At 42.8% G+C, this 27,067-nt stretch overlaps 1 protein-coding gene across 2 annotated transcripts in view; it reads right to left on the bottom strand.

Annotated features, from left to right (window-relative positions):
- ANO3 (anoctamin 3) overlaps positions 1 to 22,415 on the bottom strand; it is a 368,385-nt gene extending 345,970 nt beyond the window's left edge. For both annotated transcript variants that reach the window (XM_069965762.1, XM_069965764.1), the window contains exon 1: positions 21,974 to 22,415. In XM_069965762.1, the coding sequence (XP_069821863.1) occupies positions 21,974 to 22,127 (154 nt within the window). In that variant the 5' untranslated portion in view covers positions 22,128 to 22,415. The remainder of the gene's footprint in view (positions 1 to 21,973) is intronic.
- Between the last annotated feature and the right edge of the window lie 4,652 nt (positions 22,416 to 27,067).

Genomic DNA, 27,067 nt, shown 5'->3' with positions numbered 1-27,067 from the left:
CAAAAATAATGATTTATTATTCTGAATACCAGAGAAACAAAGGCTGGAGATGCACTGCTCTAAATATTCAGAATATATGTAAATATCAAAAAGAGAAGTGGGTGCACAGAGCCCGCATACCAAACAGAATACTGAGCCCAAAAACACTAGTAAGTATGCAAATAAGGGCAATGGCACACCAATATAGAAAGGATATCCTTTCTATATTGGTGTGCCATTGCCCTTATTTGCATACTTACTAGTGTTTTTGGGCTCATTATTCTGAATACCATGTAAAACAAATGAAACAAACATTCAGAAACAGCAGAATACGTGATATTATAAGTTACTGTACAGGAATGGAGAGGATGGGGCACACAAGGACTGACAGAGACTGCAGGGAGCATGAAGGAATGAGCAGGGCAGATGTGGGCACAGTATAGCAGCACTCACTGTCCGGAGAGAGAGGGGTTACAGCTATGAAGAGATTACCTCCACAGTCCTGTCCCCTGATGCAAGCCCCAGCCTGAAGTTGATCTGTTATGATTTGGAAGGTGAGGGAGACTTCCTGGGTCAGAGTACAGTGCTGTAGACCCCGATATACAGACCATGTCCCTCCCCCACCCCCCAATTGCCCTCCCACCCAGTACAGGGAGCTCTTAAACCAAAGCAATGCTCTTAAACCAAGTCAAAATTTTGAAAAACTGTGAGCTCTTAAACCAAAACGCTCTTAAACCAAGTTACTCTTAAACCAAGGTACCACTGTGTGTGTATATATATATATATATATATATATATATATATATATATATATACACACACACACACATTATTTCCTCATGAATGTATTCTCACAGCAGTAAGTAAACATTGTAAATCCTGAAATAATCTGTGACTCTGCATGATTTTTAGTTTTGTTCTTAAAAACCCATGGCATAAAACATCCGTTGTGAGTGATCTAGTATTAACCCCTTGGGTGGTACAGGGAGAATAAAGCCAAGAAATTAAAATTAGAAGTTCTTGGAAAACAAAACACATCACATAGTCCTTTAGGATGAAAGAATAATGGTACTTTTACACGGAGCGATAATTCGCCCGATCGCACGATTAACGATTTTGAATGAACAATGTTTTTTTTTATAACGATCAGCGTTTAGATGGAACGATACATCGTACGGAAACAGTTATGCGATCGTTTTGCGATCGCTTAAGCCTATCTCGCACATAGGTGAAATCGTTGAAAGAATGTTTACACAGAACGATCTGCGAATTTTTTGCGAACAACCAACGATAATGAGAACATGTTGAGAGATCAAAATGAACGATTTCTCGCTCTTCGTTTGATCGTTCGCAGCGTTTACACGGAACGATTATCGCTCAAATGCGATCGTTATCGTGCAAAAACGAACGATAATCGTTCCGTGTAAAAGGACCTTAAGACTATGTGATTGGGGCTGAGGCTCCAGGTCCAGAAACCCTCTGACAGCTTACTGGTGGTGTTAAAATAACCACAGCAAACAACACCAAATGCCAGAGGTGTAGCTAGGTTCTCCTGAACCCGGGGCAAAGATTCAATTTGGCTTACACCCCCCGCCATATGCGCAGTAAGCACAGGGGGGCCCATGTGTGTGTGTGTATATCTGGGGGACAATCTGGGGGTTACACACTCACTGGGATCGCCATCTCCTGGGTCTGAGACGGTTCGTATATCAAAAATTCCAGTCCAGTCAGTGCTGTATGCTTTATAATGACCACAGTCAGCTTTATTTGTCCGTTCAAAACATGACATAAGCAACACTTGGGAAATAAAACAAAATCTAGGCTGTCTAGCCACTGACTAACACAACACAGCTTTCCTAGCTGACTTTCTGAGCCTACTGCTCAATACTTCCAGTTCAACTGGTCTCACCCAGACTTCTTGTCTGCAGCTCCCACAGGCCTAGCACTGCCTGTGTTCTCCCACCCTGGGAGTCTTCACCTGGGAAGCTCTGGAGTCTCTAATAGATCCACCAGGTGGTTTCAGAGCCTCATTTGCTCTAAGGCTGGAGTGGAGTATCTGGACCAGGAGCTCCACCTGCGATGCCCTGGCCCCTGGGGGCCACTTCCGCAGTGCTGGTGTTATGAGCGGGCAATGACCGGGGCAGCTGCAGGGTGTATACTTGTCACGGTATAGGCCTGAGGGCAGCACAGCTGCAGGGCCGGTCTGAGGAATCTGCGGGTGATGATGGGCATGCGATTCTTCGCTGCACTTAGTCGGGGCACCAGTTAGTGGACACCAATGCCAGGGTTCAGTAACAGCGGTTTTATTATAGATAAGGTAACTAGTAGCAACAGTTCTGTCCGGATGCAACCGGGTATATAGCAGGCTTTGACAAATAAGGCAGGAGTGGTGCTGCATAGGCTGTGAGAACACGTGCCGGATGATGGGAGTAGGAGTATGAGAGAAATAGCGTTGCTGGGTGGATTAGCTTGAGAATAATACTTGCTGTGAATCCTTGCAGCGATGAGGAGAGATAACGGAATGACACCCAGATGAGAGAAAAGAATCCGGTCACTTGAGCAGGCAGAAACAGCCGAAGACTGGTATATAGCAGCAGACTTAGTCACTCTTCTGTGGGAGAGGATAGAACCACACAACCTCCTTGCTTGGAAGCCGGGGCTGAACTGACTTGTCAGCAGGAAGTGGGAGGTCACATGGTTGCCCCTGGCCAGAGCTAGTCAGCCATTGGAGGAACCATGGTTACAGGTCACGTGATCAACAGCCTTGCATACCACTGTACACTGTAATAATACACAGGAATACATGAGAACACACATGAGAATGCACATTACCAGAGAATACTAGGGGAAAACAAGCAGCAGTTGCAGTGCAAACACTTACCAGAACAGGCATTGACACAGCAATAGAAATGGCCATAATAGGAGTAGTAGTCTGCATGTTCTGGGACACTGCATACCTCCCTAGCAAATTTGAGCCGACCTCGGCGAATCTAGAAGGCAGCAAACATGAATAGACTGGACAATCAAACAACAGGAATGAATGATGAGAGTGAGTGTGATGAGGTGTGTGTTTCCCACGCCCAAGGCACAGGTGAGAAGAGAGAGAGAATGAGAAACCCTAGTGGCAGGACTTCACCTAGGGGTGCCTAACGTACTCTGGCGACCAGGTAGCTAGTGCGTGAACCATCTGACATGTAAGCCAGGACAACTCAACTGCTGGCGGGTGACCCTCAATATTCCAGCCAGTTAGACAGTAGGTTTTCTGTTAAATGTGTTACCCTACTGGAAAAGAGAACCGTGAAGACCTGTGTACTACCTTGGCGTGTCTGAGTAGTGTCTTGGATACCTGGAAGAGAAAAGAACAAAATAATAAAAGCAAACATACATGGGGAGCTCCCTTTCATACCACTCAATCACACACACAAGCACTCCACAGGCCAAACACACGAAAAGATATCCAAAGTGCGACATGCATGGACCAGTGTGAAAGTCAGGTAAGACTATGTGTGATAACTACTGTGTTGGGACAAGACAGAGGCGAACAAATACTGGAAACAAAAAGAAGGGAAACACAACAGACAACAAATACTGCGAGGTCTTGAGGAGAACTGGTTCACATGAATCTGAATGAAACCTGAGAGAAATCTGAATGAAAATCTGAGGAAAATCTGAATAAAAATCTGAGAAAAATCTGCATACTAACTGGCTCAACTAAATCTTTCCAGCTATAGATATGATAATAATACACAATAATGAGACTGGATGAGAAAATACACTCCTACATAAACTGGACTTTCTCTGAGGTATATGTAAACTGACTTCTCTTACTCAGAGGAGGAGCTATCTGACTTAGACACTGGAAAATATACTGTTTTACAAAAGAGGCGCTCTACTCTGAGGCAATCTATGTAACCTTGTGCTTACTCAGAGGAGGAAATACAAAGACTTCGATAACACTGAAATGCCATAGTAGAAAAAAAATGCAATAAGGAAATAAGTGCAATAATACCCTGTGTGTAACACACAATCACAGGAAAGTGCATTAGGAAGAACTGGATAAGTGTCTCTGTTAGGTAGAGTCTCTTTTAGGCAATTGGAACATCGTCCATGTAAAAGGCTCTGGGACAGGCACTAGAGAACCTTTTGTTACTGTAAGTGTCCATCAGCTCATGGCTGGTTAGTACAGGGAACTTGGTCAGGAGGACCAGGCACGAACCTTGAACGTTGCAGGAACTGGAACGGTGAAACCACACAAAAATAAACAGTCATAGCACTCAGCCTTTGGGAGGACATTTAACAGAAATGTCCTGGAGGACCCCAAGTGGCACCCCTCTTTTTCTCCCAGGGGTAATACCGGGAGGAAGCGGGAGCAGGAGCATCGTCTGCTGCGGTGGTGACCACAAGACTAGGGGTCACGGTGGTCACAGGAGAGACAGTAGGGGCCACGGTGGTCATAGGAGAGACAGTAGGGGCCACGTGGTAGGTGACAGTATTGGAGGAAGCGGCTGTAGCCACCGCAGTGGAAGCAGCAGACGGAACTGATGCAGGGGTGGAGACTGTAGCTCTGGAAGCAGCCTTGAGAGTTCCCAAGGGGGTAAAGTCTTGCCAGTCCTCATCCCAATCCTCTGAAGGGGTTGGCAAGAAGGGCCGTTGTACAGCCTTTTTAGGCCTGGTCACAGCTGCAGCCCAGGGACCTTTCGGGGACCCCACTAGGGTATACTCCACAATCTCCCCGGGGGTGAGGTTATTCAAATAACCCGGCTGATAATCTCTGATAACAGCCCGGCGGTTGACCAGCACAAGGAGACCGGTGTAGGAATCCATCACCAAGCCGTAACCCCTTTTTTTATCGAACTTGGTGACAGTACCCCTCCTCCTCTCCAGAGGGGCTGCGCCTGACCTGGGTCGTTCAAGCTTCTGGATGAAGAGCCGCTCAGATGCAGCGTTGGACTCCAGGTAGGGGGTATAAGGATGTCCCCAGAGCGGGGCATAATCTGGGTAGGGCACCGCGGGAGGCTGTTCCGGTGCTAGGCCGGTCTCGACAGGGGGTTCCCCGCCGGCGCTAGGGGCTGTGGTGGTAGGTCGGATAGTAGCAGAGGCCGCTGGTGCGGTCGTACCCATGGGAAGAGCAGTCTTAGTGACGGGTGGCAGCAAGGACAGGGCCTGTTGGATCTCCTCTGCCAGTCGGACAATAGCGGGTTCATCCCGGAACACCCACCGGGGCAAAGGAGGTGACTCGGAGCCCGGGAGTCGCCAGGGGCTCGTATAACAGGAAGGCCAGGTCTTTCTTTCCCCGCTAGGGACAGGGAGAGAGGCCTCTGTAACCCCGGTACTTACGGCCACATCCCAGTCAGGCGAGTTCGACCCTCCGGTAGAGAACGCCAGGTCCGAGTCACTTGAGCGGACCGGTACCGGAGAGAAGCTGCGGTCGGAGGGTGAGTTCGAGTCCCGGTGACCGACTGCTGGGCTAGCGGGCCGACTAGATTCCGCGGCGTCGGACTTGACGGACCCCCAGCTGTCGTCATCAGATGGAAGCGGGGCCAGCAGGCAAGCGGGATCCAACTCGAGCAGAGGCTGTGGATAGCTTGGTAACACGGCGGCAGCAGCGGCACACGTGTCCCCGGCCCAGGTCGCCATCTTGTCTCGTTCTGGCCGGAACTTGTAGCAGGAAGGGGAGGAGCGCCAGGCTGGAGGATCAGGTTCCAGAATCTGCCCAGCAACAGTGACGTCATCCGGCCCAGCCAGCCAATCAGGAGCAGCCCATGGAAAGTCTATGGCGCCGGACGCTTCCCGCGCTTTAGCCGCACGGCTGTTAACTCCCTCCTCTCCGGGGTATGGCGCAGCCAGAAATTGGAGAAGACGGCGGCCATCTTGGGTGCTGTTTAAGGCCCGAAACACTTTAATCACCCCCATAGTAATCGGCAAAGTCTCTGGGGGGTAACAGTACAGTTCTGGGGGCACTGACAGTTGGCACAACACAGTCTGTATCCTGTTCGTGACGCCAAAAATGCGATGCCCTGGCCCCTGGGGGCCACTTCCGCAGTGCTGGTGTTATGAGCGGGCAATGACCGGGGCAGCTGCAGGGTGTATACTTGTCACGGTATAGGCCTGAGGGCAGCACAGCTGCAGGGCCGGTCTGAGGAATCTGCGGGTGATGATGGGCATGCGATTCTTCGCTGCACTTAGTCGGGGCACCAGTTAGTGGACACCAATGCCAGGGTTCAGTAACAGCGGTTTTATTATAGATAAGGTAACTAGTAGCAACAGTTCTGTCCGGATGCAACCGGGTATATAGCAGGCTTTGACAAATAAGGCAGGAGTGGTGCTGCATAGGCTGTGAGAACACGTGCCGGATGATGGGAGTAGGAGTATGAGAGAAATAGCGTTGCTGGGTGGATTAGCTTGAGAATAATACTTGCTGTGAATCCTTGCAGCGATGAGGAGAGATAACGGAATGACACCCAGATGAGAGAAAAGAATCCGGTCACTTGAGCAGGCAGAAACAGCCGAAGACTGGTATATAGCAGCAGACTTAGTCACTCTTCTGTGGGAGAGGATAGAACCACACAACCTCCTTGCTTGGAAGCCGGGGCTGAACTGACTTGTCAGCAGGAAGTGGGAGGTCACATGGTTGCCCCTGGCCAGAGCTAGTCAGCCATTGGAGGAACCATGGTTACAGGTCACGTGATCAACAGCCTTGCATACCACTGTACACTGTAATAATACACAGGAATACATGAGAACACACATGAGAATGCACATTACCAGAGAATACTAGGGGAAAACAAGCAGCAGTTGCAGTGCAAACACTTACCAGAACAGGCATTGACACAGCAATAGAAATGGCCATAATAGGAGTAGTAGTCTGCATGTTCTGGGACACTGCACACCTGAACTCCAATTCCCACTCCAGAGGCATAGAACTGTCTCTTACAGCCCCACCATGCCACATATCCTCCCCCCCTGACAAAGGCCGTAGGACTTGTCACATCTTACCCCAATGTAGGACCTTTGACCCAGGAGGGGGTGTTAATAAAGTGACACCATTCATGCTTTATTTTCTTTTTCTGGGGACACACATCAAACTTTTCATGAGATTTTTGTTTCCCCCACATTTTCCTTAACACAGGAACACCATGGTCCACTTTCTCCCTTTGACGTTCATTTCTTTCATGACCACGTCCATTAGGGGAGACATGCACTGGACGGCTGTACTGAGAACCAGTCTCATCATGCACACAGTCCTTATTCTCATAAACCCTTTGATTTCCCTTATTGGTAACATCCAGGTTGTTCCCCTTGGCAACATGAAACCTCTCACTTCCAGCTACATTGGAAGGGACTGTATGAGTGACACTCGGCTCAGACATTGCCTGATAGGCCTCACTACCTCTCACTCCAGACAGGGCAACATACAGACTGCAGACACTTTCAGTGTCCAAAGGAAAAGTCTTCACATCAGCTCCTTCATGCACATTTATGTACTGAGGACTCAGTTCCTCCAAAGTTACCTCTTCACCATTTATATGAGCCTCAGCAACTTCAAGACTCCCTGTAAGAGACACTAGCTCAGGGATGGGGAACCTTCGGCCCTCCAGCTGTTGCAAAACTACAATTCCCATCATGCCTGGACAGCCGATGCTTTAGCTGGGATCCCATAGATAACCTATAGATAACCTATATTTTTGTAATATGAGAAAACTTTGTATTGCACAGCAGGAAGCTTTCCTGGGTACATCAATGAAAAGAAACTTAAGTTCAACCTCCATTTAAGCTCAGACATCAGTTGTACAGAATGACATATTTGACTCACTTGAAGCTGAATGCTCGACAGCTCTATTGTTACTTCTGTCTGTTAATCAGTTTGTATATTTGTACGCCTGCCACCCCAACCCTGCCTTCATAATGTGTCTGATGGCAAATTTAATTCTCCCTCACTCCCCCTCTCATTTTATGTATACATAAAGACATAATGATTAGCGGCTTGTATAAAGATAATCATTACATTATATTCACTTCCATTATCATTGGCAGGAATGCTGTTAAAACACTTTTTTAGTCATATATATTGATAATTATTCTGTCTTCTTCTCAAGCGGATATAAAATGCTGTCTGAACATCTGAATAATTGGAAGTGGACCCTCTTGACCCAAATAAGTCTTGTCAACACATAGCTAAACCAGAAAGGAGTGCACTGTGATATTCTCTTTATGTACAACACTGCAATACTAACGCTAGTAGTACATGACTACTTGATACCCCTTGGTACAACCACCACCCAATGTCGTGTGAGATCCACATGGTATAGGGGATACCTGACCCAATCGGCACATGCAGTGCGCAAGTGCACTAGTAGCCTTTGCTCTTCCGTTCATTACACTGGAAGTGAGGAAGAACCGAAGACTGTGACAAGAGCTGATGGGACCGCGGCCGGCGGGAATTTTGAACAGTGGTTTACTCATCAGGGATGGTGAGCATAAAATCTTTTTTGCTGGCGCCAAAGTTGTCCTTTAATTTGTATATATATTAACCCCTGGATGACTAAGGGCGTACCGGTACACCCTGGAAGTCTGTCCCCAGATGACCCTGGGCGTACCGGTACGTCGCTTCATAGCGGGTGGGGGCCATCTGCAGTGAGGAGCCCGAACCTCACCGTTAATGACAGGCTGCAGCGATCGCGCTGCAGCGTGTCATTAACACCTTAAACTCTGTGACGTTTAAATGTAAGGGACAGGGGTAGTCCCCTGTCACTTACCGTTCGGGGGACTTTTACATACAGTACTTTGATTGCAGTCACTGATCACTGCTATGCCACTTGGCATAGCATTGATCAGTGTGATGGGCATTCTGTCCATTGAGCCTGCCCACGGAGGCAGGTAAGAGACCTCTTGCGGTCCAATACTGCGATCGGGACCCCCGCAGTCACACTGCAGAACACCTATCACACCGATCAATGCTATGCCTATGTGTCTGCAATCAAAGTACTGTATGTAAAAGTCCCCCAGGGGGGACTTAAAATGTGTTAAAAAAAGTGAAAATCATTATTACACTACCCCAAAGCCCCTCCCCCCATAAAAATTTAAATCACCCCCCTTTCCCATTATATGAATAAAACATAAAAATAAAAATAAATAAACATAAACATATAATATACCGTAGTGTGCATAATTGTCTGATCTATTAAAATATAACAAGCGTTATCACTAACGGCGAACAATGTAAATGAAAAAAGTGCCAGGATTACCGATTTTATTTTTTTTTTTTTTTAAATTGTATATTAAAAAATTAATAAAAAGTGATAAAAGCTAGAGATCATGGTGGGAAAAAAATGACACCCCATACAGCCCGTAGGTTAAAAACTAAAACCGTTATAAGTGTCACAATAAGCCTATTTTATTAATAATAAATTGCAAAAAAAAAGGATTTCATTAAAAAATATATATCCATATAACATTAGAAAACCTGTGTAAACCTGCATATGGTTGTGTTCGGGCTGACCTATAAAATAATAGTATCATGTCACTTTTACTATATAGTGCATTACGTAGACACAGGAACCCCCCAAACTTTACCATATTGCATTCTTTTTTTTACGATTTCACCAATTTATATCTTCATAAATAATAATTTTGGGGTTCTATCATACATATTATGGTAGAATGAAAGGCGCCATTACAAAGTACAACTATTCCTGTAACAAACATGCCATTACATGGCCCTTTGGATAGAAAACTGAAAGTGCTAGAGCTCTTAGAAGGGGAGGAGGGAAAAACGAAAACACAAGAATGAAAATTTGTGCGGTCCACTGAGTCATTTTGGGCTTGGTCCTCAAAGGGTTAACCATCGGGTTGATGGATGTATTCTTTGCACATGTATATTATTCAATGAATAAACTTAGGAGGACATTTACTAAGGAGTCTAATGTGTGTGACTCTTCTAATGGGGATTGGTGTATATTTTGTTCCAGTATCTTGCGACTGATTTATTAAAATATAGCACTGTCATAGTCAATGTAACAAAGTAAAAAGTCGCAAAAATGCAAAAATTGTGCAAGCATATTCACCTGGTACTGACGAGACGTAGGCCTGCACTTGTTTGTGCGACTTTTTTAAAAGTCGCAAATGATAAATTTGGCGCGAATCCCGGATTATGCAAACTTTTGGGCGAATACTTTAAACAGGCAGATTAAAAAAAAAAGTTGCATCTAAAAAAATTAACCCATCGAATACTGGTTTATAAATAGAGCCTAGACCAAAAATGGGTAAAAAATCCAGTTATTCACCGAAAAATAAGTGCAAAGCTCTTGGTAAATTTCCCCCTAAGTGTCTATAATTGTTAAAACATTTATAATGCACACCCAGCACCCAGTGACTTGATATAATGAACAACAGTCACCCAGTTACTTGGTATACTGGACAATATCTTCACTCCTACCCACAATCCACCCTTCTCTCCTCTGTCCCTATCTCTCTGTATTTCTCTCCCTGCCTACTGCAACCTGCTTTCCACAGCTTACTGCCCCCCCCCCCCCACAAAGCAAATCACCTTATATAGAGGAGCAGGTGCTGACATCACAGTGGGGTTTGCAGCTGATTGGATGGCACAAGGGATTATCGATAATCCCTTGCTCCCGCCAAAAGACAGTTCTGCAAGGTAACATGGGAGTCATGTGTAGCAAATTTGCGAAGCGAATCTAGCGAATTTGTGAATCAACACAAAGCGAATTTAATGCTCGATGTGCTGCGAAAAGGAATTTGTCAGATTCGATTCGCTCATCTCCAGCTGTAACCATGTTTTCCAGGACTCCCTAGGGCAGCATCCAACTTCCTCAGCCACCAGTATTCAAATGTCACACGTTAGGGTTCAGACAGACCCGAGCATGCTCGAAGTTTACTCATCTCTAGTAAAGATCATTCACATGGAGTGACATTTATTGCTCCTGAAAACAGAAGTGAAGGTGGTAGACCTGCAAGAAAAGACCGTGAGACATGGTGGAAGATGTTTAATCATGTTGTAAAGTTAGACAGGATAAAACTTACCAGACAGGGAGAAACTGCTGTAAACCTCTCCAATGTTATCACCATGACGCACTCTGCATAAATTTGGTATATCTTTCTAGGAATGTTGGACACTTTTTCTCTTCCTTACTCCACCTCTTTTCTGGCCTATTTAATATTTATATTTTAAGCCAAGAAAATGTTGTATGCTGTTAAGAAAGTAGGGGGTATAAATGGTATAAATCCATGTTCATTTGGGTTTGTGGATTTAGTGGGCACCCCTCTGTGGTTGACATATACAGTCTCTATGTATTCTGATACAGGACTGGATGTCTATAGCTGAATATCTTCTGCTGACATATTTACCAATTGTAGATACCTTTAAGAATAGAGATGAGCGAACCGGGTTCGGGTTCGAGTCCATCCGAACCTGAACGATCGGCATTTGATTAGTAGTGGCTGCTGAACTTGGATAAAACTCTAAGGTTGTCTGGAAAACATGGATACAGCCAATGACTATATCCATGTTTTCCTCATAGCCTTAGGACTTTATCCAACTTCAGCAGCCACCGCTAATCAAATGCCGAAAGTTCGGGTTCGGATGGACTCAAACATGCTCCAGGTTCGCTCATCTCTATTTAAGAACATTTTTTCCTGATGACATCCTTATATTATCACAACCTTTCTTGGGGCCACTGTCCAATATATAGTATTGTCTGCTTCAGTAATAAATATTTAATGCATCAATTTTAACATTTATATTATGGCCACAAGTCCAGAGATGACTGCTGGTCTAATGACCCAAACTGTCACCATAATATATAAGGCTGGGTTCCCACTACATTTTTGCAATCTGTTCTCTTATATGTTTTTGAAAAAATCAGATTGCAAAATTGTAGTGTAAACCCAGCCTAAAGGCCCTATTACACACAGTGATTATCGGCCATATTCGGCCGATAATTGCTTTGTGTGATAGAAGACACTGATCAGCCGACATGCACCATGTTGGCTGATAGTTGTCTTTCAACATGTTGAAACATCAACAATCTAGATAGCAGCGATCTGCTGCTGTTGATCTGCGTAAAAGGAGTGGCGGCCACAGACAGCCGCCACCTTTTATGGGCTTGCCTGACAATCTAGTAGTCACCTGGGAGCCCCCCTGCTTTTATGTGTTCGCTGGTGACGCATGTAATAGCATCAGCAGTGACCGGGGAGCGAGGAGCAAGCGAGTGCTAACCTGGCAGGTCGGTGCTCGCTTGCTCCTCTGAATCGCCCTGTGTATTTGGGGATGGGCTGCTGGCTGCTGAATAGTGAAAAGAAAAAGAAAAAAAATGCAACTTAAACTTCCTGGACCCCAACATAAATTCTGTAACAAGTTCCCTACCTACTATGTGCCATAAATACTGGGGTCTTCTTATGTGGCAGAGGGGACTTTGGGTCCACCCAGGCACCAGGATCCATGTTTAAAAGCTACTTCCATTTCCCAGCCTTTTTCGTATAAATAACATTTTGAAGGCTAAACACTGAACTATTGCTAAGAAAGTTGTTTTATTATAAAGATCTAAGGCCCGTGAAGTTGACAGTTTGTCAAACCTAGTGAAACAAAGACTTTTTGATCTGATTAACTTAAGTGTTCAGCAATAAGAAAATCTTCTGCTATCCCCCGGATGTGAATGGATTACCTGGGAATGACTGTTCAGAAGGAAAGGGCAGCAATACAAGAATATATCAAACAATATAAAGTTTCATTGCAGTGATACTGGTTACTTGGTATTTAATAAATCAGACCAAGTTGAGCTTGCCCCAAGGGGTGAAGACATGTCTGACATTTTCTAGACTATACTACTAAGAAGATACTGCAAAACAGTCAGACACGAAAAGATATTCTGTTTTCTATTAATCTAGATTTCATAATTTAGTACCAAAACGTCAATCCGAAAAATGTAATTTGTTCCATGAAAGCAAAGCACCTGTGTAATTCATATTTATTTATTTTTGTTGTCTTTATTTATTTTAAAAGTCTTAAAAACCTAAAGGGGTACTTCAACATGAAGTTAAAAAATTAACAGCATATAGCTTTGCTTAACTGTCTGTCAAAGTTCTAAAACCTTTAAAAGTCCTTTTTTGGGGGGGTTAATTCTGTATTTTGTGGTTGTACTTGGTTGAGCAGTTGCACAGTACTACAAGTCCCTTTGCCTTAGCTGTTCATCACAGACCTTAGTCAGATTACAGCACCTGCTGCAGCATTTAGCACAATGCAGCATGCTGTAATAACACCACTCTATCTATCTATCTATCTATCTATCTGTCTGTATGTCTGTCTGTCTGTCTGTCTGTCTATCTATCTATCTATCTATCTATCATATTTGTGTATATGATAGAGTTATGCTGGGTTTACACGGAACGATTATCGTGCAAATTTGCATGATAACGATCGAATTCGAACGATAATCACACGTGTAAATGTAGCAAACGATCGAACGACGAGCGAGAAAACGTTCATTTTGATCTTTTATCTTGTTCTTAAATCGTCGTTCGCCTATCGTTCGGTGTGAACAGCCGTCGCGCGAAAGTCCGTCCGCCCACCGCTCGCAGCCCAGCCCCCCGATCATCCGCAGCCCGGCCCCCCGCTGATCCGCAGCCCCCTGCACCGGGTCGATCGCCACCCCTGCCGCCCTGATCGCCAACCCAGACGCCGCCACCCCGATCGCCACCCCCGCCGCCCCGATCGCCACCCCCGACGCCGCCCCGATCGCCACCCCCGCCGCGGCTCCGATCGCCACCCACGCCTCCCCGATCGCCACCCCTGCCACTGCTCTGATCGCCACCCGGAGCGGCGGGGGTGGCGATCGGGGCGGCGCAGGGGGCTGCGGTTGACCGTGGGGCCGGGCTGCAGATGAGCGGGGGGCCAGGCTGCGGGCACGCGATCGCAAAAGATTTTTCCGGACGATATATCGTACCGTCTAAACGCTGATCGTTATGGAAAAAAAACGTTACTCCGACTTCGTTAATCGTACGATCGGGCCAATTATCGTTTCATGTAAACCCAGCATTAGTGAAGTAGGTTGGAAGGGCTGGCCAGAGGTGCTAATATCACCCAGGTGGGTGGGGGTAGAGATTGGAAGCAAGATCCAACCAAACCTCCTACGACATCTGAAGATGATGTGTTGTCTACAAGTGAGGGGGGAGCCTGGGTGGTGTAGGCAATACATATTATATGGCTCTTCCATTCTCTGTGACCATGCAAAACCATGCTGAACCCAGGACTATTAGTGATTACACCATATTGGTAAGTTTTATGTTTAGGGGGTTGTTTTTTATTAATATACAAAATTATTACACCAGATAACCCCTTTAACCCTTAAATAGGTGTACCCAGGGCTGCACCATCCATAAGAGGGAAATGAGCACTTTGTCTTAGGTGGCACACCTCCCTGCCCTTAAAGGGGTGGCTGCAAAGAGGTGCCTCAGTACTCATCAAGAGGCATGATAAGAGGAACAGGCTTTTTTGTGCATCTAGGGTAGATGAATTTCTTTGGTGCATCAAATGGCAATATTTGTATATGAATTAAACCAATATTACAGAGAAATGGTGCACAGGAGAGCCATAATGATATATAGAGCCTTCAACATGATATATATATATATATATATATATATATATATATATATATATATATATATATATATGTAACGAATATTATATTTTTTAAAATGTTTTAGAATGAAATAGGGGATCTGTCCCCCACAATGATCAATGTTATTTTTGCAGAACACCAATACTTTTACAAAGTTTGTTTTATTCCTGTCGTGTTCCTGCGGAGTGTAAATTGCAATGGTCCTCTGGGAAATCTAGTTGCTCATATAGTAGATATAATAATATTTGCATAGATGTGCTTGGTTATGGTCTGGCCTGGTGCCTTTTACAGACCTAGAAGTAAGAACAAGTTCCAAATCACTCATTTCCATTAGATGCTACATTTCCATTGTGAGACAAAGAAAGACACAGAGACTGTGCATTGGACAATTAATCCTCCTAATACTCATTGGGAAGCTTAGAGCAATACAAAGTGCAAATTAAATAAATATTCAGGAACAGGATTTCATGTCTGACATTAAAAATACATGTAAAGAAGGAGATTATATTCTGTAGAAATATGATTTTGGCTAATATTAGTATATGGCTTTATATCTTAGTAGGGTAAACTCTGGGGAATTAGGGGGCTGGGTAACACTTGAAAGTCTTGAGCATGCTCTTCTAGCCAGCGTAATTTTTAGCCATGTGATGTCTTGCTGTAAAATCTCATCTGTCCCAAGGTAGACAATCAGCATGGAAGACAAACTGGTTGAGAGCACCGTGCACATGGATGAGTGGGCTCAGAAAATGTCATGAAAAAAATCCTCGAACCACAACACTGCCACCACTAGCTTGGGTTCTTCACATAGCGTGTGTGTTCTCAGATGTTTTTTTGCCTGACACTCCAACATTCATCCATTCGATAAAATATATAACAAAGCCCCATAGGCTTTACTGGTTTACTGGTAATCCCCTGGTTCACTTTGGGCACCGTCCTAGTGGTGACAAGGTGACTTTAATGTCCACACTGTTCTTATTGAGCACCATCCTGATACGCAGCTACAGTAATGCACATTTTCTCAATTTCAGAAAGTGAGACAAGAACTGGGTGTTTGTCTGCAATACTCACAAAAGATTTTCCTTTCTATCTCCCACTTACCTCAGGACAGCACCTACTGTACTTCTCTCCATAGTGCTGGAGAAAGTGCACTGAACTAAACAGACTGGCACTGTGCTGTGGGATGATTTACAGTGTAGTACTATAGGTGGCATGGAGGGGACTGGTAAAGAGGGCTATAGTTATAGTTGCATTTGCTTTGTGAGCAGAAAGGATCACAGCAACAGGATCACAACAAGAAAGGGCTTATATCACAGAGGCAGCACTGGTCTAAACTGCTGCTGATAATGATGATGATCAAGCTACATAGGGTAGCTTGATCATAGGGATAGGGATAATAGGGAAGCCTTAGCCAACTTGTCAGACACAGCATGGAGAGGCCTAAGCTTGTACACATTCAATTTTTTTTCATGCTACTTGAGACAGAATTACCTTAAAGTGACTCTGTACCCACAATCTGCCCTCCACAAACTGCTTGTACCTTTGAATAGCTGCTTTCAATCCAAGATCTGTCCTGGGGTCCGTTCGGCAGGTGATGCAGTTTTTGTCCTAAAAACAACTTTTAATCTGGCAGTCCTGTGCCCAACGGCTGTGGCCTAGGTTCTGTGTACATTAGGCTGGCACAACCTCTCTGTCCCTCCTCATCGCCCTCTTCATCATTAGGAATGCTCCTGGCAAATTTTCTACTATTCACCACCTGTGTGAGCATGGCACATGTGCTGGATCGTTAATGCACATGTACAGTGTTCAGACAAGTGAGGAATAGGAGAATACCTTGCTGGAGCATTCCTAATGAGGAGGAGGGCGGGGAGGAGGGACAGAGAGGTTGTGCCAGCCTAATGCATAGATACTCTAGGCCACGGCCAGTTTGGCACAGGGCTACAAGTTTAAAAGTAGTTTTTTAGGACAAAAACTGCATCACCTGCCGAACGGACCCCAGGACAGATCATGGATTAAAAGCCACTATCCGAAGGTACAATTGGTTTGGGGGGACAGATTGTGGGTATACAGGTGCTTTAACAACAGGCAGAATACCATGCTTTAGAGGGAAATTTTTGCCAAATACTTTTAACAAGAAAACGCCTCAACACTCCAAGCGCTGAGGGGACGGACAGAGTGAACTGCCGCTAGTGCATCTGCACTGCAGTGTTGCTCAATCATCCAATGCAGTCCATAAATAAGTTGACTGCTTCCAGCAAGTAGTTAAAGATGAGGCACCCACCAGTCCGTGAATATTAAGCAGTTTATTTCAGTGCATCACAGGTTACAAGGACGTGGACGAGTGAAAGGTCGGCAGCCTGTTTCGCACACTAACATGCATGATTTCTATCGTCCCTGATGTCACTATGTTGCCCTGTCCTTTTAAAGACATATCAATTACTTAGAAAAAATAGGAAGAACAAGAACATGACATCTTAAACAGCAGTGATACTAAGCAATAACAATTATTTGTATCCATGCAAATCAGAGCCGTCATTCAGACCAATAGGCCCCAAAGCATGCATTTTCATAATTAATCCTTTTTCCCTTTTAAGCAACCTATCATGTTTATCGCCTCTAGCTGTGGAATTCAGACAGGTCACCTCCATGTACAGAATACATATTTGGTAAAACTCTTAGACCTTTAAATGCTCCCCCCCCCCAATATATTCCAATTTTCATCAATAGCAGAAGGTAATATTTTATTCATTGGACTATGTTTAAACGTAAACACAAAACAGTCAGATTTATCTTTCCTGAACCTGCTGGTATTAATCAGGGTAGAACCATCAAGACTCCTAGCTATATCAATCACTTCCTTGGGGTAACCCCTAGTCAAGCAGTCTTTTACTAAGATCATTGGTTTGTTGTTCAAAAATAACATTTTTAGAATTATTAATACAACAAAAGCACACAAACAGTCCATAAGGCACTGCCTGTTTCACATGATGTGAATGGAAACTGTTGCAGCATAATAAAGTACTGTTGGCCGTGGCTTTGCCAGAACAATTTGCCACTAATTCTCCATCAGATATTTGCAAGTTAACATCTAAGAAATCCAACTGATTTTCTCCATAATTTGCCGTGAATGACATGTTAAAATGATTATTGTTCCTACATGATACAAGCTGGTGAAACTCTTCCTGTGTCCTGCACCAGATAATTAGCACATCATCGATGTAGCTCAAGAATAAAAAAAAACTATTTTAGATGCAAATGGGTTCTGAGCATTAAAGATTATGTGGTCCTCCAACTCAGCCAAATATAACTTGGCACAAACTGGTGCTACCGGCATCCCTATCGCCACCTAAAATAAAATAACTGGCAGCCAAACAGCGAAATGATGGATGTTATTTTTTCTTTTGAAAAACAAAGAGCAAAAAAAGTAGTGTGAATGTGGTGGCCCAGAGGGGTATTTATTGTCAGGCGTCTGGAGCTATTGCTATTGGCAACCTTGGACAGTCTGTGTTAGAGCCTATGTATTTGCTGCTCTTTCTAGCTCTTTTGTAGTGATATTGTTTGCTGTCATATTTATTTAATATGTTTTTATGTATTAATTCCTAATGAAACAGATGTTGAGTTTGATCAGTTCTCCTCCCCAGCAACCTATCAGACTCTAGTGATTGGCCAGGGGAAAATTAGCTCCGCCCACCTTCTACCGAGAGGGGCTGTGCGGTATAGTCAGTGGGAGTTGGGGATCTGGCTCTGCCAGTCACATCTAACCTCCTTACGTCACCTCAGTAATCCTGTCTGACTTCATATTCAGCCTTCTAACCTGTTTCCAGTCAGCAATAAGGATCAATACGTGCCTTCTAAATCTCAGCAAGACATCCTCTGTATTTATTAGTGCCTGTCGGATTGGTGAGATGTTTGAGGGTCTCCCACTCACCATCCACATCTTCCTGGCTTCCAAGTCAGTGTTTCCATGCGTCTTCCTCCTACATGATAGTGAGCGTCGACAGCGTCAATTCTTCTCAAGTCAGTATGTCTGTGCGTCCTTCTCCTGAGTGTTGGCAGCGTCATTATCTCTCAGTAACTCAAGTGCCTATTCACATGTACCTTATAAAGGCTAAAAGCTATAAAGTCCCTGGAACAGGTCTATCCACATTATCTTTAAAATTCCCTTCACCAAGTGTGCTGATCAAGCCAACATATGTTTACTGTGAGATGCCCCCTGTGTTGGAGTGTATTAAGCTGTTCTTTAAGTAAAGTTACAATATACTTTCAGTACCACTGTGTGAAGACTGACTTTTATTTAAAAATATATATATATGCCCTTGCGTATATGCTGAAGAGGAGAAGGGCCCCGGCACCCTTGGACCCCACCGTGACAGAAAAGTTTCAGAAGGTGAGCCCTAAGGTTGCACTACACCACCCAGCAACACAATACCCTCAGCTTATCACAGCATACCACCATAGGGACATTATATGAACATAATGTAGTGTATGAACATATAAATATAGTATGAACATTGCTTAAACCAGTTCCTGTATAACCCAGTTACTTAAAGTGTCACTGCCGTTTTGCAAACCTTTTGACAAGTCATAGAGACATGTCAAAAGTTTTGTTTGGTCCGGGTCTGAGTGTTCAGACCATTACCGATCGGGAGATTAGAGCCGGTAGAAGACCGCATTAAGCACAGTCCTCTCCCGGCTCTATGTCACATGATCAGTTGGGATTATAATGGAGCTCTATGGAGTTTGACTGATCATGCTGACAAAGAGCGGGGAGAGGCGCACTTTCCCGATTGGTACAGGTCTGAACACTCAACCCCGCACTGATCAAAACTTTTGACATGTCTCTATGACATGTCTAAAGTTTTGCAAAATGACAGATACACTTTAACAATTTATTTCCCATTAAGGCTTAATGGCTGAAGAACATAATTGTAATTGGTTTTATTGGTGTTCACATAACAGGAATCCTTTCTGTAACTTGTAGAAGTTATCATGTGTCCTGGCCACCAAGCTGAACAGTAGCTATCATATGTCTGAAACACATGTACACTATCATAGAAGTCAGGACATTTCCAATGAATCATTAAACATTGTACCATGCTCCCTGTGACTTTTCTAGAAGGGAAGTAATTTGTAAGGTGCTTTGTCATTGTTCTGTATGGTTCATAAAGAAAACACTTCATAAAACAGAAAAGTGCAATCTATAAGTGTACCTTGAAGTTGCTTAGACAGTGAATATCTAACACTTCGGGTATGCGTTACTTTTTGTTGTTGTTATTTTACCTTGGTATACCAGCTTAGTAAATAGTGTCAAATATTTCTTCAAAAATGTAGAGAAAAAAACAAATATCCACATGTTATACATTGATCTACTGCTTCTTGGTAAAATTTACAAAACTACAAGACTGGATATGTCTACTTGCCACTTCATGGCAACCCAAAAGAAGGGTCAGTGGAGTCTCAGTTACAAGTCTCAAAACACGGGAATAGCCAGATATCCCTCCAGGGGAGGGAAGCCTATTGCCAAGGGGGTGCCTCCCAGTGGGGAGATCACAAAACCACCCTGATACGTAGCTTCCAAGTCCCAGTTGCGAGTATTGAAACATAAACAGGGAAATACCAGGGTGGCCCCTTTTACGTCAAAGTCTAACTCTGTGGTGAGTATTGCGACATGACAAGTATTTACCAAGGCAGGCATCCATCCACAGACAATCGTTTCGGGGTAGTTGCCCCTCGTCAGTGTGGAGTAGGATTCTGGCTAACAGGGGCAATGAGAAATAGACCAGCAAAACACAGCAATCGCTGAGCTCAGGGAGACCAGCTCCCTGAGCTCAGCGATTGCTGTGTTTTCATGGCAACCCAACAGCAACATAGGGGAAGCAACTCAACAGTTCTGCAGCTGACAGTCTTTAGGCCCTGTTTCCATCAGCATCCGAGACTGTAGATTCATTGAGCTTTACAGGTAAAATAGTGCTACATTTTATACCAAAGTGCTAAAATCCATGATGCAACTTCATACACCCTACTGTAGATTTACGGTGCCCATCAGCTGCCTGTGGTATTTGTTGTAGAGCAAATCTAGATCTGCCTAGTGGTTTCCATTATACACAGGAACCACAGCAGTCGATAACAGCCCAAACTGCCCCTATAATCCAATAAGACTCCAGATCGTATTCTCTAAATGGGCTATGAAAAAAAATTGACTGATTGATTTGTATGGGCAACTACTTTATTTTTACACTTTTTTATTAAGGAAAAAAAAAGTCTTCTATTGACATGAATTTTTAGACTCCCTCAAAGCTCTAACTTTGGGAGGAGGGACATATAGCCTCTGCAGTCTTGCCCATATGGTGGTACAGATTTTAGAGGAAGAAGTATGCAAGTATCAAGCATATTACTATAAAGAGGCTGGGGATAAGGAAGCAATGTAAATTCCTGTTTTATTTGTCTTTCTCCTATCATAAGAACTGTAGCAAGCCTTTGTGACTGCATTCCCTGTTTTAAGCAATATTCACAATTACTTGTATAATCATACCTGTATTATTGTATTTGTTAATCACATGGTGATTTTCCTTTCCTGAGTGCTGGAGGATGGCTGTGTTGGGTACCATTTATAGCTATTCTATGGACATGTACTTTTCAGTTATTAACTCATAGCATTGAATTATTGTGCTGAGCTGGTTCTGCTGATCTTGTTAAAATTAGTAGGTTCCGCTGACTTTTTACTAAAGTATCTGAAAAACTCTTAATAAATTGGTGATAAAAGTAAGAGATGGGTCACCATAGGCCAACTTCTTTCATAAAACATCAGGTAACTTTAGTCAATCAAATGTCACACTGAATGGACTGAGAAATGTAATTCTGCACTACAAACTCTTTCTACAGCCTATATAGCAGTGATACCTTGGGTGTGAGAATAAAAACAAAAAACTAGATTCCAGAAACAGCAATGCTCTTTTTCATTTGTTGTGTCTTGCACTGCAATCAGCCACATTAAAGCGAGGCAGCATGAGCTGCATAGTCATAGTCATAGCCTGTGGCCAAGAGGGGTGCTGTTCTTAAAAAAAAATAGGGTTCTCAAAGAATAAATAAACAAAATAGAGTAAGAACAACACAATAAACATTTATTTCAGTTCCAAACAACTTTTTATGATTGCATACAATACCATAAAAAAAAAAAAAAAAAAAAAAAAATATATATATATATATATATATATATATATATGTTTTTTTATATATTTAATTCTTATATCTCTTTGATGCTACATTGAAGGGATTTTGCTTTATACAAACATACAGTGTGATTTCCACACATTGGTTATGAATCCCTATAAATCCACTAGTGTAAAGAGTAGAAATCTTACCCGAGGTGTCACAGCTGGAGGCCATACATTCAGCTTCACAGTAATAGACATCTGCTTCACTGGTGTTTGTCACAATAAAATTGGATTTGCAGTTTTTGTCGCGCTCAGTTTCGTCTGAAGAAAGATTATCCAATTCCACTTTGACTGCTGACATTATGTGAACCTCTCACCTTCCAAAAAGTAGAGAAAAAAAAATCCACCTTTAAAAGGGTAAAGTTGGCAAAGTGTAGAGCTGTCTGCTGTCACCCCTTTTCTTTTTTTCCTTCTATCACTGCTCTGTCTCCCATAAGATATGTTAGAAGAGTTTCTAAAAGCAGCAACACCTCATTGCTTCAATTATTTATTCTTCTGCTAGACTTGAAGGAGTCATCGTCTCTCAAAGTGCTGGATCCTGTCAGAGATAGAGCCGAGTTCTGCTGGAGACTCGCATATAGGAACAAATTCTCAGCAAGTTTCTCTGTCAAGTTTATGAAGACAATACAGAGTACCAGCTGGGTGTGTCCAAGAAAGGCCAATCTACAACTCTAACTTCATTGCTGTTTACTCTACATATTATAGGTTTAACAAATAAAGGTTATTGTTACAAAATTAAAAGTAATACAATGTTTCAGTATCATTTGTAGATCAATTATCCACTCTAAGAGCTCCGCCTGCTGCCATCCATTAGAAACTGTCACTGTTTACATCTAGTGGGAAGAAATATGTCCCGATCTTGTGATCTTGTGACACATAGGATAACAAAGCTATTTCCTCAAATAAAAACAAAACAAAAAAACATGAAAGTTCAGTTTTGAATGACATTTTAAAAAGAGCAATATATATATATATATATATATATATATATATATATATATATATATATGGAACAACATTGTATAACTTTTCCTCATAAACAGAATAACCTTCATTTGCTGAAACTGTAATAACATTATAAGTTAGTGTACACACAGCAAAGATGTACATAGAATGATCTGATATTAGTCTCTGTCCGTTGGATTAGCATACTATTTTCGGATCTCCTATGCACTCTAAATACCTGACGTGTTTATTTTAAAGTAGAAATATTGCATGTAGTATAATGCACTCAAGATGTCTGATTCCACAATAAAGATGTTTCTGTATGGCAAACTGCAAATAAACATCTGGGGATGCAGGCAGTTAGCAGTGATGAGGGTGACTCCTAGTGGTCATAGTCTGCTCAGCACATCATTGCAAATCCTTTACTTTTAGTATACGTTCACACAGGTAGGAAAGTTCATAGTGGAATTGCATGTGGAAAATCCACAGTGGTCTAAAGTAGAAGCAATGAAAATGAGATATTCAGATGCTGCAAAATGAATCTGCACAGAATATACTTAGAAAGAAAGAAACATAGTAACATAGGACAGGAACAGAGTTAATAAGGTTGAAAGAAGACAAGAATCCATCAGGTTCAACCTAAAGAAACCCTACTGTGTAGATCCAGAGGAAGGCGAAAACCCCTATGAGGCAGATGCCAGTTGCCTTATCACAGAGAGAAAATTCCTTGCCGACTCCAATGGCAATCAGGATTTATTTTAACCTTTCCTATTTGACTTCAATTGACCTGTCAAAGAAAACAAAAACTAAAAACACTTCTTTATCCACTTAAGCTCCTTTCCTCCTTCCCCACTATCCATTTTAACTGTCCACTCAAAAAATCAGTATTTAGAAAAACAAGTTACTAGAGCCTTAGCAGCATCTTTGTGTATCTTTAGATTATAACTTAAAGTGGCCATACACCTTCAATAACTGACAATTGTTCACCCGTCACAGGTCGAGCGATCCTGTTTTGTCTATGGGGATGGGAGGAGTAAGCTGTGGCAAGACCAGCCAAGTGGCCAAGGACTACCTAGAGGGGACATGTCCAAATGGCATGACACTTTGCTGTAGGGGATTCTAACCACTTTGGAGTTTGTGGTATATACTTTGAAGATAACCCGTCCTTTACTGCTGCAATAGAATGTGGAGCCAAACATTCCAGGAGTACAGGCCACAGGCAATTCAATGGAAGGAGTCGCCTACTGTCGGCCTTTACCTCACAACTGGGCAACTTGCATTAGTCCCTGGACAGATGGCCAGGGCACGTGAACAACATTAGCTAGGTACTTCAGCAAGGATACAAACTAGACCATTCTCACTAGAACTGAGCACATGGGCAGGACCTTAAGGTAGCTGGACACAGCTGGACAGAATTCGATGGAAAGTTTTGGCAGGGCTGTCAAGGCCCAGAGACAGGGAGGTGACTCACAAACCATTTTCTCCAGCAGGTGGTAGAAAAGAAAGTTCTAAATTTGAACTAGCCTTTTATATTACACCACTCCATGCTCTTTGATCTTCTAGAACAATATGAAGTAGAGGCTCCAGAATGTTCTTTTTGACTATGCAATAACTTATGACTAACTTATAAGGCAAGGGTCTTATTGCACAGAACGATAATAAACCAAATCTGGCTGATTCAGATGATTATCATTTCGTGTAATAGAGATAAATGATCAGCTTATGATGTAATCATTGACTGATCATTTCTTTAGATTCAGAACTAAAATCATTATGTGTTGGGGGCACACCATTATGTCTAATAGTGATGTGCGGCTGACGGCTTGTATTTCCTTACGTTACCACAATCCCCGGTGTCCTCGGTCCTTCCTTGGTCTCTGCAGCTGCAGCTCTGCCTTCTCCTCCTTTCTGTTGTATGTGGGGAACGTGGTAAGTAAATACTTATTATTAGCCAAGGGCTGCACAGACATAGTTAACGTCTATGCAGCCCTTACTGCCCAATAGTTGGCCCGTGTAATTGCTCAGTAAACGAGCGCCAATCTAGCAGATTTTTCTAATGGCCTTTTTAAAATGCCTAAAAGCACTCCCACTGCCTAGGCTTAAAATAACACATGTTCTTTGATTTGACGGTCTGGTACCTGATGTAAATATTGACCTTATCAATGCCTGCAGATAGACTAGTATATGGAAGGTGTGAACGTCACAGATCAAGCAGTGCAAAATCAAAATATTCTGTTGTTACAAGTCCAGAAGGGCATTCTTTGTCATATAAGAATGACTGAAATTTGCACAAACTTTTCTTGCCATTATTAGCATATTCTTTTGCAAACCACGATACCTTAAACATTAAAAAAAACTGAACCACTAAATTTAGGCTTATGAAAAAAGGAAGTATGTTTTATATTGTCCAAAAACAGTGCAGACACAATGGGCGAGATTTATCAAACATGTTGTAAAGTGAAACTGTGTCAGTTGCCCCTAGCAACCAATCAGATTCCACCTTTTATTTTCTAAAGAGACTGTGAGGAATAAGAAGTGGAATCTGATTGGTTGCTAGGGGCAACTGAGACAGTTTCGCTTTACACCATGTTTGATAAATCTCCCCCAATGTTCTTGTTATCACCGTTGACTATACTGCTCAGTTGTAGTTGGGGAGACATGCATTGGGAAATTGCTGCTCTGTTTAGAATAGCAACTGTGTGACTTTTGTCCTAGGCATGTCATATGTAAGAAAGCATGGAAGCATTGGAACTTACACATGAAAGGATAGAGAGGAAGGGTTTATTGAGGACACACAGGATGAGCAAGGTAAAGACACAATATAATGTATTCTATAAACACTTCACATACTAATTCATCAATTATTGCTAATTACTGCTTGACAAAATTAAAAATTTAGGTTGCTATTAGCAAAATGATTCATATTGTTACTTGGAGAAAGACTGAAGTGTAACGGCACTGCATAAATATGACACAGAAGAAGACTTTTTGGGGTACTTAATGTTATGGAAAAGAATGAGTTCATGTGGCATCAACAATTGATTGCCTATTAGAGATAAGTGAATAGTGAAATATTCGATAATTCAAAATTCGATTTGAATAGCAGTCGATATTTGTATATTCGAACGAATATTGAATCCCATTATAGTCTATGGGAGAAAAATACTTGGGACCTGGAAATCAATATTCGACCACTAGGAGGTCACCAAGTGCACCAAGTGAAATTTCAGGAAATGATGCCAACACCTCTGGCATGCATATAGGACAGCAGGGGAAGCATGCCTGGCTGCATCTAACACTGGTGATGAGCAAACATCCCAATACTTGGTTCGGATCCCGAACACAAACACCAAAAAAATAAGTTTGTGATCGGTTCGTGTTTGTGTTCACCTAACATTCATGAACAAATTAGGAACATAAAAGTAGAAGCGTATGTTTTGGGCTAGCGGTACGCACTTGCGTACGTATCAGTAGTAGCAAGATAACAGGTATTATCCCGCGATCACAGTATACAGCCGTATACCGGATATATAATTGTTTTTTACAATAATAAAATGAAAGAGCTGTTCAACTCTGATGCAAGATGCAGACTGCGCAAATCAGTAGTAGCAAGAAAACAGGTATTATCCCTCAATCACAGTATACAGCAGTAGGTGTCTGAACATACTGCCTGTCTCACAACAGCTTCTAAATATAAGGTTTTTATAGTTTTAGCCCTAACAAGGGCTTTTGGGATCCCTTTCTACCTAACTTCACCTAAAAGCTTTCTCTCCCTGGTGTACTGTCTCTCCCTCTCTTGCTCCAACCAGCAACTGACATAAATCTGAAATCCTTATATTCAGGAGGTGACATAGTATATTCAAGAGATGCCAATCACAGTTCAAGTTTTCCTGCCTATTCCTTGTGCCTGTCCCTCCCCTCTGCATGTTTATTGGCTTAAAAAAAAGCGCCGGGGGGTGTTGGGGTTCGGGGACGAATTACATTTTTACAGTGTTATCTTTCGAATATTCGAACGCAATCAAATAGTGTGTATAGTGTACTATTTGATTGAATAGCTATTTGATCGAATACTATTAGCTTATCTCTATTGCCTATCGTTAGAATAGGCCATCAGTCACTGACCAGCATAGTTTTGATGCCAAGCACCAATGCTAATCAGTCGTTTAGCACAGTCATAGCACCCATAGCACTATACATTACCATGAACTCCATTTGGACAATAATAATCAGTAATTGATAGCCTATCCTGAGGATAGATCCATAGTCTTATTTGCCTAGAAAACCTCTTAAAAAAAG

This window comes from Dendropsophus ebraccatus, chromosome 4, assembly GCF_027789765.1.
Source record: "Dendropsophus ebraccatus isolate aDenEbr1 chromosome 4, aDenEbr1.pat, whole genome shotgun sequence".
In the NCBI taxonomy this organism is placed as follows: domain Eukaryota; kingdom Metazoa; phylum Chordata; class Amphibia; order Anura; family Hylidae; genus Dendropsophus; species Dendropsophus ebraccatus.
The sequence above is the reverse complement of the archived record's forward strand: the minus strand, read 5'-3'. Positions and strand labels throughout refer to the sequence as shown.